General features: G+C 35.2%; 1 protein-coding gene across 1 annotated transcript; it reads left to right on the top strand.

Annotated features, from left to right (window-relative positions):
• Window positions 1-2,873: 2,873 nt before the first annotated feature.
• On the top strand, window positions 2,874-17,488 carry LOC141406818 (uncharacterized). The gene is made up of 5 exons (XM_073992871.1): window positions 2,874-2,978; window positions 3,039-3,171; window positions 3,230-3,468; window positions 16,984-17,187; window positions 17,259-17,488. Exons 1-5 carry the CDS (start codon window positions 2,932-2,934, stop codon window positions 17,458-17,460), a joined length of 825 nt encoding a protein of 274 aa, XP_073848972.1. The 5' UTR covers window positions 2,874-2,931; the 3' UTR covers window positions 17,461-17,488.
• The last annotated feature ends 758 nt before the right edge of the window (window positions 17,489-18,246 follow it).

Below are 18,246 nucleotides of genomic sequence, written 5' to 3'. Positions count from 1 at the left end.
TACGGCAACCTACGTTACATCGTTTCATAGGTGATATTTTCCACTTTCATTGCCAAGTTTTGCTTTTTATATACCCCTTATAGACGCTGAGATATTTGCTTTGGAATAAAATGTAGACTTTTTCTCCAAATAACTTTTTTGCTCATTCCGACCCCTAATTACTATCCGACCGTCACCAAAATCAATAGGCTTCTTCCTCTCCGGGACCCCCATTAACACTCAAAATTTCGTGACGATCCGATCAAAATTGCGAACTATAGCGTGATTTCCAAAAAATGGAAAAATGGGATGTATTACCGACTATTGCGATATCTCCGTTAGTTGGTCACCTACGCCGACTTGGTTGCATCTTTGTAAAGATGGGATCTTCTACTTTCATAGTCAGGCTTTGCTTTTGGAAAGTCCTCAACGAAAGCTGTGATATTCGTCATTATAATTAAAATAGCAAGAATGAAAATTAGGGTTTTATTTGCGACTATTACTTACTTTACATCGTTAGAAAGGTGATATTTTCTACTTTCATCGTCAGGTATTGCTACTGGTATATCCCATATAGAAGCTGAGATATTCGCTTTGGAAAAAAAACATTGTCTTTTTATCCAAATAAGTTTTCTGAACATTACGACCCCTAAATATTATTCGACCAAAATAAATAGGCATCTTCACGCCGACCTAGTTTGCATCATTGTAAAGATGAGATCTTCTACTTTCATAGTCAGGCTTTGCTTTTGGAAAGTCCTTAACCAAAGCTGTGATATTCGTCATTATAACTAAAATCGCAAGAATGAAAATTAGGGTTTTATTTGCGACTATTGTAATATCTCCGTTGTTTAATCACCTACGAGAACTTACTTTACATCGTTAGAAAGGTGATATTTTCTACTTTTATTGTCAGGTCTTGCTTTTGGTATACCCCATATAGAAGCTGAGATATTAGCTTTGGAAAAAAAACGTTGTCTTTTTATCCACATAAGTTTTTTGCCCATTCCGACCCCTGAAAATTATCCGACCATCACCAAAATCAATAGGCTTCTTCCCCTCTGGGACCCTCATCAAGACCCAAAATTTCGTGACGAGCCGATTAAAATTGCGACCTGTAGCGTGATTACAAGGTTAAGATGGACAGACGGACAGACGGACGGACGGACGCACTGACGGACGGACACACATAGCCAGATCGACTCAGCTCGTCGAGACATTCATTTTGGTATATATAAGTATGGGTCTACGACCATTATTTCGATGCGTTACAAACTTTTTGGCCAAAACCAACTTATAATACCCTCCCCACATAGTGGTGTTGGGTATAACAAAAAACGTTAAAAAATGAAAAATTGTTTTATAGAATATCAATCTTATGAGGGGGAATATTTGGGGTATTATCAATCATCTACGAATGGAAGTAAGTAATGAACCTAAACCCGCGAAAAAAATTGGTTTTGAGATCCTTCATTACTACAAAATGCAATGTTATCCCATTTTCCGAAATGCCATTTCTTGAATAGGATCGTTATTTTTGAACGTAGTATCAGATTCCATCAAAAAACGAATTTCGATCTTCATGTTGGTTACGTCTTTGGGCATTTATGGTGACGATATTAATTACGGAATTCGTATTTAAATAATAAAATAAAAAAATGCAAGTGAAAAAGGAAGCCGACGACGACTTGCATTATTCATTGATCATCAAGCTCGATTCCAATGAGAAATTCATTAAAAATTAATAGCCTAAAAAAAGGCAAAATTTTCAAATAAAAAAAATGCACAGTTTCTGAACAGAAACTTCAGAAAAATATAAGTTTTCATATAACTTTTTTTTTAACTTTCTTGATCAGGTGTAGTAATCAACTGTTCCAATCATATGGCATATCATAGGAACATTGTTTACAAATAAGTATACTGGGACATAAAATCGATGAAATTATAAATAAACTTGACTTTTTATTTTTTGAAATTTTGCCTGTTAGGGCGAAGATCATTTTTAATGATTTTTATTAATTTTCTCGTTTAGAGTTAAGCTTGATGATCGAAGTTTTTTTTTTGCAAGTGAAACATATGAAAAAATATTGCCACGGCGTGTTAGCGTTTAAAGCCAAACTCATAACTTCAAAGGCTGCGCAAAAAAGCGTTTGTCATGAAGAAATACAATTCAACGGCCAAATATCCGTGGTTGTATAAAACACACATTTGAATTTGAAAAACTAAAAGTTCTAGGACAGAGAAGCCATCCCACAGTCGATACGTCTGAAGAGCTGCTCAACTAACAGCGAAACCAGATCACGTAATTTGGTGACTGTGTGGGTTCGAGTTCTTTGGCTTTCCTTTTTCACTTGCAACCAATTTTCGATCATCAAGCTTAACTCTAAACGAGGAAATTAATAAAAAATTTGACTTTTGTTTACATTGTCGACTTTTATAAAAACAAGTCTTTGATTAGCACTCTGGAAACCAAAAAACTATCCAGGCAGCTTTTTAGTGCCGAATACATCGATATATCTAGTGTTAGTGGCGTTCATATGCACCAGCGAAATATATTGATAGTCAGGTTCTTAACCATACACTTAACTATTTACCATCGTACTTTTCCGTTCCACTTTCGGATGGTTTAATCATAATTTTGGCATTTGTCAGTCGATAACAGACTTCTCACCCCGTTTAGTGCAATATATACATATAGCTTTCCATTACATATTATCAAGGGTTTTGTGCAAACAATTAAATTCATATAAAATGTTGCGATAGCTTATCTCACTCAATAGGTACTTTCTAATGTTTAAACTTTCACTGCAGTTTATATTGAACTTGTGGAAGCCATAAACAAAGGCTATTCAACAATAAAATATGTAGTATTTTTTGCTAAATTACTTTGTTAGGCGTTAGTTGAATCGGTGTCGTCGGTGAAGTGAATACAATTGATTTGGTGCAATCAACATGTCGGATATTCTATTGGAATGTTCTCAACAACAACTAAGATCAATGTTGAGTATACTTAAGTCTTGTTTGCCGCGTAGCATACAACAATATAATTTCATTTATAGTTATCTTCATCATTATGGGCGAATAAATGGAAATAGGGAAAATTTGAAATCGCAATGTTGGAATTTAAGATTATACACACATCGATATGGAAGACTGGAAAATTGTACGCTGCTTAGTTTAAATGGATGTGGTGTAAGAAATGTTAGATTATCTATTGTGGATGAATTTTAATTAATTATTTTTTTGGTAGGATTACATTGTACTCTGTTTTACTCTAGAAGAATCTCAAAATGAACTGAGGCAATGTCTAACGGAAACTAATTTAATTAATTGGAACACAAAACAAATGAATTTGGTATGTGATGAAAGTATTTTACGAATGGCGAGAGAAATTACTTGCCAAAAATTGGCCGTACCTTGGAAATGTTATTCATTGGAAAATATCATGTATATAACGAAGGAAAAAATTGCCAGCCTCCAAGTTGATGAGTAAGCAAAACATTAATAAAGTCATTTTATAATTAAGAGATATGATAATTTATTGATAGATCTGATAAACATATATATGATAAAAACCAAAAAGGTTTTACAATCGATGAATTTTAGTTTCACCCTTTCAGAATTCGCGAACTGTTGACATATTCTATATAATAAGATTAGGCTTTTCCTTTACTGGGATTGCCTACTCTTTCATAATAATAATTGTTCTACAAACATACCATAAGGGACAAGGGAGACTTCTCGCATATTAGTGAGTGCACTCCGATTCAGAAATACTCAGGAAATATCGCCAACATTACTGAGGGGTATTTTGCCACCGCAGATTTTTTGAGTGCAAGGCGGGTGTGCATTAAGGTTATGACTTTTCGACATTTTTTCTCAAAAATGATTTCCTATTAATCATTAAAATAACGTTTATACTATTGAAATATAAAAAAGTTCACGCACTAATCGATTTAAAAAAAATATAGGAAATGAAAAAAAAAATCAAAACTTATTTCCTATTGCACGAATGAATAAACTAACTAAAATAACGTGTATTATATTCAAATAAGGTCACGCCCAAACCACTTTGAACAAATTTTAATTTTTTTCTTTGTTAGAAAATTGTATCTATGAAAAAGCGTTTACGAAATTTTTATGATTCTTAGAAGTAAAGAAAATTAGTGAGAAACGAATGTTACGTCAGTTGGGTTATTTCATGTGGTCCTAATGTTTATTTTCAACTACACTATGCAACAAAATGGAGGTGAAAGTCTGGGGAAGAGATAATTCCTTTTGGGGATGGATGTTCTTGGTCAGTATATTAAGAACCTCGAAGGACAGATCCGCCGTGAGTCGAACTTTCGAGTTATGACGTGATGAATATTTTGCTGGAGACCCTATAAGCCCTCAGGAATTAGAGTTATATCTTTGTTAGCTGTTGCTTTAGCTTATTTTTGAGATTACATGTCAAATCGAACGAGGATTATTTTCGTAGAACATTTCGTTCTTCTAACTTGGTTCCTTCAATGTCCTTTTGTCCTTTATTTCAAGAAGTGCATTGAAAGTACCACAAGATTACGTTTTTCAGCTTCGAAATGTTCTGCAAAAATGTCGCTCAGAACATTTTAGGTACGGCTCTCATTGACAACTAACCGATTTTATTGCGTTTTCGTGGTCGTTTTGTGCATTTATCCTGTTTTTGTTCAGAAAAAAAACTATATTTTGTTTTTTGTCACGGTGCACAATTTTAAATGGAAGGTGCTTACACCTTGGAAGTTTTTGCGGATTCTGAAACTACAATGTTTATAGATGAGAATAATCAAAAAACAAAAAAAATCGCCGAAGCACTTTTTAAAAAAATCGCGATTTAAGTTGACATTTTTAAGGGTTGTTTAGGTTTTCACGATTTTGTTTAGAAACCGCATGGGGCTTAAGAAAATGTTGTAGCTATGAAAATTCTCTACAAGATCGAAGTTTATGGTATTTACGTAGTTTTTACCATTTTTGAGTTATAGAAGTTCAAATTGGGACAATGCACTGACTGTATCGCCCCCTTACAAAACAATGTCATGAAGCAGGGTTTCGGAGTCGAGCCATTTTTCCTTCGACTCCGACTCCGACTCCAGGCCAGTTTTTTTTCACGAGTCCGACTCCGACTCCGACTCCGGAGTCGACTCCGAGCGTAATTTCCTATACCACTAAAAATTAATAAAATTTGCTAAATTTTTCAACTTTTCCTATACTAGGACCCTATATGCTTATCTGTTCTTTTCTCTAAGACAATTTGTAATGCAATGCGATGTAAAATTGATGTTCCGTATTGAATCTGCTGTATCTTATATCAAAAAGAACAAAAACAACAGAAAGAATTTAGAAAGTTTCAGTAGATTTTGCCGAAATATATGAAATATACGAAATATAAACAAAAACAAGTAGAACTGACGAGTTTGATTAAAATTTTTTTGTACGGACGGGTCACATATCTTTTTCGTTTTATTTTGTCGAAATATGAAGATGGGTATGCCAACAGTAATTTGTTACTTACAGATTTTACGAAAGCGATAATTTTTTGCTGACTCATTTTAAAGTACATGTAGAATAGAATATGTCGAACGGATAAAAATTAGCTGAGATATGAGCGTTAGAAAGAGAAAATTCATTGTGATTTGTATGTAACATCGAAGTTTGAAACACGGTTTTCTCAAAATAGCATTTTGGGATTATTATACGTATAAAACAAGTAAAAACGGTGTTAAGTTCGGCCGGGCCGAACTTGTTATACCCTCCACCACAAGTTGTATTGAAATAAAATTAGTTTCCTTTCGTGTATGAAGAAGACTTAATACTAAATTTCAGCAATTTCGGTAAAACAATGTGAGGCACCATTCTATATGGGCTATTTCAAAACGTCGATCTATACCGACAAATTTCTGACGGAAAGTTTTTAGGCTCAAAGAAGACTTAATACCAAATTTCCTATATTTCGGAAAGAGAATGTGACTAAAACTTAAAAAATACCGAAAATCAAGAAGTACGCTTCTAATACTCTTCTGGAATATTTTATAACTCTTGGAAGACGAAATAACGAATTTCAGCCATTTCGGTTGGATATTGACGTCACAATCTTCAGTATTACAAAAATCGGGAGGTAACGTTCTATGGGGGCTATATCGAAACGTGGGGCAATATGAATGCGTGGACCTGTACAGACATATTTCTGACGAACATTTTTATATCACATTGAAGACTAAATACCAAATTTCAGCCATTTTGGTGGAATATTGAAGACACAACCTTCAAAATATGAAAAATCGGGAGGTACCTTTCCATGGGGGCTATATGAAGGCGTGGACCTATGCCGACAAATTTAATGGGGAGTTTGAGTACCCCCAACGAAGTCTAAATACCAAATTTCAGCCATTTCGGTGTGATAATGAAGCTAAAACCTTCAAAATACCGAAAATCGGGAGGTACGGTTCTATGGGGACTATATGAAGGTGTAGACCGATACCGACAAAATTCTGGGGGAAAGTTTTATACCCTTAAAGAAGACTACGTACCAAATTTCAGCCATTTTTAGGAAAGCTAAGGGAAAGTTTTATACCCCGAAAGAAGACTACGTACCAAATTTCAGCCATTTTGGTAGGATAATGAAGCTAAAACCTTAAAAATACCGAAAATCGGGAGGTACCGTTCTATGGGGGCTATATCAAAACGTGGACCGATATATCCCATTTTCAATACCAACCATCCTGCAAGTAATAAAAACTTCTGAACAAAATTTGGCTTTCTATTTTTAAAATTGCGAGCTGTATCTTGATTTCAACAGACAGACGGACGGACTGACGGACGGACGGACGGACGGACAGACGGACATGGTCAAATCGACATAGAATTTTATGCTGATCAATAATATATATACTTTATAGGGTCTCCGACGAATATTTCGATGTGTTACAAACGGAATGACAAATTTAATTATACCCTCCATATGGTGGAGGGTATAAAGAATGTACTTAAGCAAGAGACTTTTTAAAAAAAATGTTGACGGATTTATGGCGAAAAAACTCTCAACTTTTTTAGGTAAAATTGAAATGTTGACTTCTACAGTTCACATTTTTTTAAATGCATATTTTTTAATACGTTTCGCTTAAGTACACGATTATTATGTTCTTAATGATCCCACAAAAACATTTGCTGATCGGTTTATTCGTTTTCGAGCTACAGTGGTCACCGCAAACTGCTTTAGTAAAAACAGTGTTTCGTAGGTGGCCATTTGTCAGAAAACTGTGCAATATTTTTCAACAAAAAAAAAAAAAATCTGAAAGTAGCTCAAGGTATTATAAATCAGATGAAAACAATATCTTTTGGAAAAAATTGGTAGATTACTTGTAAAAATTCATGAAAAATTTCATTTTTCGTGCACAATAAGTGACCATAACCCCTTAATTGTGGACAAAATAAACTTATAATACTTTTTCCACATTATATTGTGAAGTATAAATATGTGAGATCTAAAACTAGTATTCCAGAGTGTATATGGCGAATAACAAAATTCCTTTACAAATCCATTTGAAAAAAATTAAAAATTTTTTTGCGAGCACATCTACGATTTTTGGTATAGAGGTAAAGGAAAAAAATCCGGTTTCAAATGTGCTCGCGTTCACGAAATTGGACAATGCGCGCAAAAGTTATAGCGGTTTTTATTCTCATATAAAGAAAAATATTTAAAAATATATTTTTTGTTGTTATGAGAAAATGTATGCATAAATCGTTAACAGCATTCCATATCTATTCGTAGATGTTTAAATAGTTATTAAATTTATTATTATTTTCTCGGAAAATCAACAAATAATAAAACAATTTTGAAGTACATCCAAATTATCCTGTCCCAGAATCCGTACAAACGCTCAAAAAATAAATTAAAGAATATATGCGGAATCTAGACAATGCGTAGAAAAATATTATACCAAATTTATAGAGAGTGGGTACATAAATTGCATATTATAGCAACAACAAAAGAGAAAAACTTATTGTTGTAAAATATTGTTGCAAATATTTTTTTGGTTTGATTCTAAAAATTAGAAAAAAATATTTGGGAGTTCTCCAACTATTTTGCTAAAATCCCATAGAATAATGAATGTATACTGTTATAACTTCATCAACAAATATGGTTTACCTTCGCGAGATTTTAACGATTACTGTGATAACTTATAAGGGTAGGAAATTAAGAGTAATATTGAAATTACAATCATTCAATTAATATTAAAATTAAAAAGCTCGTTATTCGCGAATTAGTTAAAGTCGGTTGATGCGCATCCATCTTTGGATACAGCGAATCAATCTCTTTCAAAATTTATGCATATTTCGATGTTTCACTCAGGGGCCATTGTGTCCCGCCAGTTGCATCATACACTGCAAAAAACCTTAAAGTTGGTAAAAGTCGCGCAATGTGCATACGATTTTGATGCGCATCCGGTTTCATCAGTGCCTATCAAAAATACGTCAAAATATACCAATTTTAATTAGATTCTTCAAGAACCGCGGATGTGCCTCCACATTCAATTTTTTGTGAAAGACCCATATTACTCGCGTATCTCTTTTCTTTTATGACACGCGTTTTTGCAAATATTATAATCGCCAGTAAAGGATTCCATTTATGTAAAAAATTTTAAAGAAAATCGCGGTTTAGTACGCGGATTTGTCAAAATATATTTTTGCTGATTTTCCGATTTTCAAGGTATTCATATCCGCGGGTTTAGTAGATGGATTCGATCGCGGAAGGCTTCATTAGAACCGTCGCGTAAAAAAACTAAATTCACGCGGGTTTCAAAGGAAATGGAATGACAGTTGTAAATTTTACACCCAAAAAATAGGTTTTGTAAGAAAATTCACGCATCAAATTTTGGCATTTCGACTCCAATTACTAGGATGCTGTAAGGAGCACACTCATGAGATATGCATCAAACGAAGTAAAATCACTAGTTCTGTAATAGTGTTAAGAGTTTAGAATATTATCTTCTTGCGCGTCCAGATTATTAAAAAAATAGAAAAAACCCCGAAATTCCGGCTTCAAAATGTCAGCATCAATTTTAGGTGGATGCAGTGGATATATCGAAAAATCATACACTACAATCTTGTTGCCCATGGAGTATTCTGTGATTCTTTCTTTGGGGATAGGTCTATAAAATGTAAGGTTAAGCCAGAAATCGTATGGGAACATAAAAAAACTTGTTGGCTTCAACCCATTTTTACTCATTTTTCTCCATTGATGCCAACACAGCGTCCACGAAAATTAATTTTAATGGTCGACATTATGGGATCCCTCCTAAAACACTTCATTTTAAAGAATTGTAGTCATACTTTATAGAATATGTTAACAGCTTGCGAATTCTGATAGGGTGAAACTCGGATTCATCGATTGCAAAACATTTTTGTTATTTGCCATATACGTTTTGTCATAAATGTGATGTTATATTAAGAAATCGATTCATATTGAAAGATGCAATTATAATTCTATTGTCATGGAACATTACTAAATATAATAAATCCTTTGCTTACAAGTTTACTCATAGATTTCCTATAAAATTAATAAACGATTTATCAAAATTTTAATAAAGTTAATCTCTCTATCATAAAAAAATAAAAACTCTTTTGATAAATGTAGAAAAAAACATTTTTCCCGGAGTCGGAGTCGAGCTTTTTTTCACGACTCCAGACTCCGACTCCGACTCCAGCAAAATTTGCTAGACTCCGACTCCAGACTCCGACTCCGAATCCCTGTCATGAAGGGTGCGCCTTAACTAACTTTTGATGAAAACCGCTTACACAGGGAGAGTTCTTGAGAATTCTGAAACATCAGTGGTCATAGATGAGAAAAATTCAAAAACAAGAAAAAATCGCTGTAGTGATTTTTAAATAAATCGCGGTCAAAATTCACATTTTTAGGTGGTTTTTTGGTTTTCACGATTTTACTTGGAAACCGCAAGTCCAATCGAAATGGAGCTAAAAAAAATGTGGAGCTGTGAAAATTCTCTATATGGTTTCGCGATTTTGCTTGAATACGGTAAGTCTTATCGATATGGGACCTGAGAAAATCTTAAAGCTGTGAAAATTCTCTACAAGACTGGCTTAAGTAACTTATCCTAAGTTGTAACATTTTTATACCCTACACCACTATGTGGGGAGGGTATTATAAGTTGGTTTTGCCCAAAAAGTTTGTAACGCATCGAAATAATGGTCGTAGACCCATACTTATATATACCAAAATGAATGTCTCGACGAGCTGAGTCTATCTGGCTATGTGTGTCCGTCCGTCAGTCCGTCCGTCCGACCGTCCCTCTGTCCATCTAAACATTGTAATCACGCTACAGGTCGCAATTTTGATCGGATCGTTACGAAATTTTTGTGATGGTCGGATAGTATTCAGGGGTCGTAATGGGCAAAAAACTTATGTGGATAAAAAGACAACGTTTTTTTCCAAAGCGAATATCTCAGCTCCTATTTGGGGTATACCAAAAGCAAGACCTGACAATAAAAGTAGAAAATATCACCTTTCCAATGATGTAAAGTAAGTTCTCGTAGGTGATCAAACAACGAAGATATTACAATAGTCGCAAATAAAACCAAAATTTTCATTCTTGCTATTTTAATTATAATGACAAATATCACAGCTTTGGTTGGGGACTTTTCAAAAGCAAAGTAGACTATGAAAGTAGAAGTTCGCATCTTTACAATGATGCAAACTAGGTCGGCTTAGGTGACCAAATAACGGAGATATAGTCGGTAATACATCCCATTTTTTCCATGTTTTGGAAAGCACGCTACAGGTCGCAATTTTGATCGGATCGTCACGAAATTTTGGGTGTTGAGGAGGGTCCCGGGGGGGGGGAAGAAGCCTATTGATTTTGGTGATGGTCGGATAATATTTAGGGGTCGGAATGAGCAAAAAAGTTATATGGAGAAAAAGTCTACATTTTATTCCAAAGCAAATATCTCAGCGTCTATAAGAGGTATATAAAAAGCATCGGATCGTCACGAAATTTTGGTGGTTATTGGGGGTCCTACAGAGGAAGAAGTCTATTGATTTTGGTGATGGTCGGATAATATTCAGGGGTCGGAATGGGCAAAAAAGTTATTTGGAGAAAAAGTCAACGTTTTATTTCAAAGCGAATATCTCCGCTTCTATAAGGGGTATATCAAAAACAAAACCTGCTAACGAAAGTAGAAATATCACATTTGCAACGATGTAGCGTATGTTGTCGTAGGTGGTCAAATAACGAAGATATCACAATAGCCGCTTATAGAACACAACTTTTCATTTTTGCGATTTTAATAATAATGACGAATATCATAGCTTTGGTTGAGGACCTTCCAAAAGCAAAGTCTGACTATGAAAGTAGAAAATCCCACCTTTACAATGATGTAAAGCAGGTTGGTAATACATCCCATTTTTTAATTGTTTTGTAATCACGCTACACGTCGCAATTTTGATTGGATCGTCACGAAGTTTTGGGTGTTAATGGGGGTCCCACAGAGGAAAAAACCTATTGATTTTGGTAATGGTCGGAAATTATTCAGGGTTGGGAATTTGAAAAAAAAAATTATTTAGAGAAAATGCCAACGTTTTATTTCAAAGCGAATATCTCTCTTCTGTAAGAGGTATATCAAAAGCAAAACCTGCCAAGAAAAGTAGAAAATATCACCTTTACAACGATGTGAAGTAGGTTGTCATAGGTGGTCAAACAACAGAGATATCGCAATAGTCGGTAATGCATCCCTTTTTTCATTTTTTGTGCGATCACAATGCTGGACGGATTTTTGATCGGATCCTCGAGAAATTTTTGGGGTTAATGGGGGTCTCACAGAGAAAGAAGCCTATTGATGGTTGGCGTACATCCCACTGTTGCATTTTTTATTTAAGTTGTACTGACGATGTACTTAAATGCGTTTCAACAAAATTGACCTGTATTAATGAAGACATTCAAAGCAAAGGCACTAAGCTATCCCAATTTTAATATTTTGAATTTTACCAGTGAAAAGCTTATGCACGGGAGTAGTAGTGTAGGGTATCACATAGTGGGTCCCGACCCGACTATAGCCTTGGTTCACTTGTTTTAGATATGTAAGTTTAAGTTGGTCATTTGCAGTCATGATATTGTTTTATAAGAGGGCGATACAGAATTGAATTAAATTTGAATTGTCCCAATTTGAACTTCTATATCTCAAAAACGGTAAAACAGCTACAACATTCTCTTTAGTCCCATTTCGATAGGACTTGCAGTTTCCAAGCAAAATCGTGAAAACCTAAAAAACCCGTAAAAATGTCAACTTGCGATTTATTTAAAAAAGCGCTTCGTCGATTTTTTTTTGTTTTTTGATTTTTCTCATCTATGAACATTGTACTTTCAGAATCCGCAAAAACTTCACAGGTGTAAGCACCTTCCATTTAAAGTTGCTTCAAGAGCACCGTGGGGTATATTATGTTTGTTTTTCCATTTGTAACGCATTGAAACAATCATATGCGACCCTATAAAGTACATCCTTGATAAGGGTAAAATTTTGAGTCGATCTTTGCATGACCGTCTCCCCGTCTGTGGTGATCACTCTAATATCCACAAAAATGGAGAAAGCGAAAATGCGTTTGTTTTTTTCGGCCGGGCCGAACTTTTTATACCCTCCACCACGAACTGTTTTGAAGTGAATAGGAACAATTAGTTTTATTTCGTTTATGAGAGTACTAAACTCTTTTTTTATTGCAGGAGTAGTAAATATATCTCAACTAATAATACTCCCTTCAAAACAATTAATATGGGGCGACATTTTTGTTCTTTTTCAAAACATGGACCAACATTTACAATTTTCCGAATTGAGTGAAATACATAAAATTGGGCAAAACCGACTAGACCTAAAAGTGGATATTCTGGATTTGGATAGTTAACAGCATCGGAGCGCCGTTCTATGGAGGCTGTATAAAACGTTAACCTGTACCTATAAATTTCTGGAGGAAAGTTTCGTAACTCCAGCAAAGACTAAATACCAAATTTCAGTTCTTCCATTGCATATTGTCACTAAAACTTTCAAAATACCGAAAATTGGGAGGGATCTTTCTATAGGGGGGTAAATAAAAACATAGAACAATAACGGAAATTTTCAGGTGGGAAGTTTTATACCACCAACGGAGATTAAATATTAAGTTTCATCCGTTTCGATGGGATATTGATGACACAACCTTAAAATACCGAAAATCGGAAAGTACACTTCTACGGGGTTATTTGAAGAAAAAGGCTTATACTGAGAATTCTCTTCTGCAATATTTTATATACACATGGCAACTTAAATACTAAATTTCTGTCATATCGGTGGTATATTGAGGCCACAACCCCCCCCAAAACATGCACGTATACCGAAAAATGTCTAAAGGAAATTTTTGTAGCCCAGAAAAAGACTAAATACCAAATTACAGCTACTTCGGTGAAATAATGAGGCTACAAAATTCAAATTACCGATAATCCGGAGGTACCGTTCTTTCAAAACGTTGACCTGGACCGACAAATTTCTCAGAGAAATTTTTGTAGCCTGGAAAAACACTAAATACCAAATTTCAGCCACTTCGGTGGAATAATTAGGCTATAATTGGTGGCTGAAACCTTCAAAGTACCGAAAATCGGGCGGTGTCGTTCTATGGGAGCTATATGAAGACGTTGACCTATACCGACTAATTTCAGGTGGAAAGTTTTATACCCACAACGAAGACTATGTTCCAAATTTTAGCCATTTCGGTGTTATAATGAGGCTAAACCCTTCAAAACACCGAAAATTGGGATGTACCGTTCAATGGGGTGTACATTAAAGCGTGGACCGATACAGATAAATTTCTGGGAGAAAGGTTTTCATCCCAAAAGAGGACGAAATATCAAATTTGATAGTATAGTATAGCTAAAACCTTCAAAAATACCAAAAATTGGAAGAAATTGTCCTATGGGGACTATATTATACCCCAATTGAAGACTAACCACCAAATTTCAGCAATTTCGGTGGAATAGTAAGACCACAACCTTCAAAATACCGAAAATCGGAGGTACCGTTCTATGGGGGCTATATGAAGGCGTAGACCTATACCGACAAATTTCATATGGAATGTTTTATACCCCAAATGAAGACTAACCACCAAATGTCAGCCATTTCGGTAGAATTTGAGGTCACAACCTTCAAAATACCGAAAATCGGGAGGTACCGTCCTATGGAGGCTATATGAAGGCGTGGACCTATACCTACAAATTTCCGGGGGAAAGTTTTATACCCCCAACAAACACTAAATACCAAATTTCAGCCATTTCGCTGCGATAATGAGGCTAAACTACCGAAAATCAGGAGATATCGTCCTATGGGGTTGATATCAAAACCTGGACCTATATAAACATTTTACGGTAGAAATATTTCTTAGCCTCTGGAAACGCAAAATGCAAAGTTACAACCGATTCAGTGGTCAAATGGGACTAATATATTCAAAATATCTTAAAATGACGCGTACTCTATATGGGGCCTTATATGGGGGCTATACCAAAACGTGGACCTCTATAAACAAACTTTGTTAGAAAGGTTTTTTAGCCTCTGGAGACAAAAAATACCAAATTACAACCAATTCGGTGCTCAAATGGGACTAATACATTCAAAATATCTTAAAATGACGCGTACTATATACATATGAGGCCTTATATGGGGGCTATACCAAAACGTGGACCTATATAACCCTGCGTTTACAAATGACAGGACAGTTGACTTCATGTATTGATTGTCAAAATCCCACAACTTGCCTGTGTGACGTAGGCGTCCAGACAACTGCGAAAACAGTTGTAAAATTATGAATGCAAATCAGCGATTTCTTTTTTTTTCCGCTTACATATTTTGTTTCGTACATATTCTTTTGTTTTCAGCATATTTGAATTATCATCTCACTTCTTTTTCACAAAAATGTCAAAAATTTGTCAACCCGGCTGTCTGTGAAAAACTGATAGACAGCTGAGAGACAAACGACAAATGTATGCATGTGTTAGTAAATCAGAGTTGTATTTGAAGACAAACTGTCTGGTGTAAACGCCTAGTAAACAAAATTTGGTAGAAATATTTGTTAGCCTCTGGAGACACAAAATACCAAATTACAACCACTTCGGTCATGGTAGAACAAGAAAAGGTAACAGCAATACCCAGCTGACTGAACTGGGCTATAATGTTAGTGCCAAATTCCTTACGACATTTGTTATATTTATTTCTATGTTCGATGTATATTAGGGATATATATTTTTTGAAGAAAAAATATATTCATCAGAAAAAAACTATTTCCCATAAAGACCTCTTCATATAAATGACATGTATCCTCCTCCAAGTCCGAACGACGTGCCGCGCACTAAAACACCGCTTATAGTGGCGGTACAACATTTGTTAATATGGTGTGGTATTTTGATACGTTTGAAAAAATAAAGCCCTAATAAACATGTGTTTTTTGATTTCAAAAACAAGACATTGAAACAGCTTCTCCTTTTTCAATGAATTTCCAGCGACCTCAAACCTATTCGCAAGAACTCTACTTTTTGCGAGAAATGATGCATTTAGTGGAATGATATGGAAACATTCAAATTGAAAATCTAACGAGTTTTCATTCATGTTTTCCAAAATATTCCATCAAATGTGAAAAAATATTAGTTTTTTAAATTCCAATAATTTATAGACATTTCCTTATTTTGTTTACATTTATATTTGACACTAACGTTCCAAACAAAAACAAATTCCTATGTGGTTGTTGTTGAGTTGTATTTGTTGTAGTACTTACTTTAGCTGGTTTGTTCTACCGTGCAATTCGGTGGTCAAATGGGACAAATGTCTTAAAATTTCCTTAAAACGACGACGCGTCACGCGTCACTTTGTATGGGGGCTATACAAAAACGTGGGCCTACATAGCCCGCTTTCAATACCAAAAGTCATACGTATAATAGAATTTCCCAAAATTTCATCCACCTACTTCAATCCGTTCGGACGCTAGAGTGATTTCCACAGACGGACAGACGGACGGACATGACTATATCGATGTAGAATTGCACGCTGATCAAGAATAGATATAGTTTGTGGGGTCTACAATGATTATTTCGAGTAGTTACAAACGTAGTGACAAACTTAATATACCCCCATCCTATGGTGGAGGGTATAAAAATGCACGCAGTATACAATAAGATGCGCTCTTTTAATGCAACCTAAGAACGTAATTACGACTCTATCAGATAACACCTACGATTCCTTATTGCTATCGAGATATCTAAAGTTGATGCTGCTAATCGGAATGTTTTTATCGTTATCATGTCTATTGATATCGGATATTTCACTGTGGAGCCTAAATTATGGGTCGGAAAACAAGAAAGAGGAGCTGGTGGGCTGGTGATACACAGGAACAATGATAAGTTTTTCGTTTTGCCCCGGACATCGGAGAAAGTAGAAGTTATAAGAGTACAGCAAAGAGAACCCTGGTCCTTGGAGAGGGAATAATTGGAGCGTACATGGCGAAATTGAGAGGTCAAAAACACACTTCGTTATCTCAAGGGAAATTCTAATCTCATTTTATACAAACGACCTCTTACCACATTTTTATCATTCTCAAGTGGGCTGTATTTAACCATTATCAAGCCTAAGGCTTCATAATGATCATCATAATTTTTTTAACGTTTTTCGTATATTTTACTCCCAAAAATTAAAATTTGGTGCACTGGGCCCCTCCGGAATGGTGTCGAGATATATATTTATGTCTAGCTATATCCTTGATGTCAACAATAAAAACGGAACTTTGATAAAGCTGACTTTTCATGAAAAAAAATTTTAAAAATTGATCAATCTATCTTTTGTTAGAAAATCAGTCTGTTCGCAACCTGAACAGTAACAGATGGCGCCGTTTAATTTTTGTCTGTCTATAATTGATATTCTTTCTGAATTACTCTGAAAGCTGTTTTCTTTATTCCTCTTTTTATTTCTCAGAAAACTTCCAGACGATTTATATGTTGGGCCATTGGATGCGGAAAAACACGCGAACATCATCAACCATCATTGGTTGTACAAATCTGAACATTCCTTGGGTTTAGTGCGGCAATCGATTGAATTCAATGGAGGTCTGGGACTATTTCGTCGCGGTGGTGATCAGCCACTTTGTTGGATATTGGAAAATGAATTTATGGCACCAGGGTAATGAGTTTTTTCGGCTATAAAGAATTAACATTGTAAAGACATTAACATTTTATTTATTTTTTGTTTAGATTCCTTTTTACAATGCCATCGGAGAGACGTAAAGGTTATGGAAAATTAATTATGAAATTGGAACTTCAACGTTTATTAAAAATTCACAATTTGGATTTATTTACAATGGTTAATGTTTCAAATGAACAGTCATTAAATTTACATCACAAGCTGGGGTTTGAGATCGCAAGTCGTATTGTTTGGCTTGAAAAGCCACAATAAAAATAATGAAATACATTTTGTAAAAAAATCATTAATGATCGTTTGAATACATAGGGAGATAACCGAACCGTTCGTGTTCTATACCGAAATTGTAGGTGCTGTTTTACTCCGATGAAGGTGTATGTGGATAACCTCAATCTTAGGTTCTCCAGTAAACGGGCATTTTGAGAGTGTGGCTCCCTCTTGTATGTCGCTCTGTGGTTAAATCTCCTGGCTTCTTCTGGCCCTGCATACTTTGTAATAATATGCCCTTAGTCTTTGTCCAAATGGCCGAGGAGAGATCGTCGGGTCCCATCACAAGTAGAGTTGCTGCTGTTGTAGGAGCGTATATACCTACGTAGAAGCATATGTTTGATGCTGGGGTGGCTGCCGCTGGCCGAAACACTATGGTTTTTGAGTCAATATGGTACGAAAGAACCCGCTGCCGTGGTATTTCCACATGTAGACCGAACTAGACCACCCATTTCAACACGTGCAAAGCCGGGATCATCTTTTTTATGTCATAGCTTCATTTTTTTGTCCCCTGGAAATTCGAAGTTTTCTTAATCAAATAAAAAATAATAGATTTTTCTCTGCCTCGTTTACACGATAATTGTCGGCATCTCTTATAGCTTCCGGTTCGTACTTACTTACTTAGTTGGCCTTTTACAGAACGTTTATCCTATAAGCCGAACTATGAAAAAATTTCCATTCCTCTCTGATTGTTGCTTTGCTTTCGTCTTTCTATATCTTCTTCCACTTGTTTACTCCATCGAAGCCTTGCAGTTCTGCGTGTTCCGTGAACAG

Source organism: Musca autumnalis, unplaced genomic scaffold (genome assembly GCF_047663935.1).
Source record: "Musca autumnalis isolate F117 unplaced genomic scaffold, ASM4766393v1 scaffold_5, whole genome shotgun sequence".
Classification (NCBI taxonomy): Eukaryota; Metazoa; Arthropoda; class Insecta; order Diptera; family Muscidae; genus Musca; species Musca autumnalis.
This window is presented reverse-complemented; position numbering and strand designations above follow the sequence as displayed.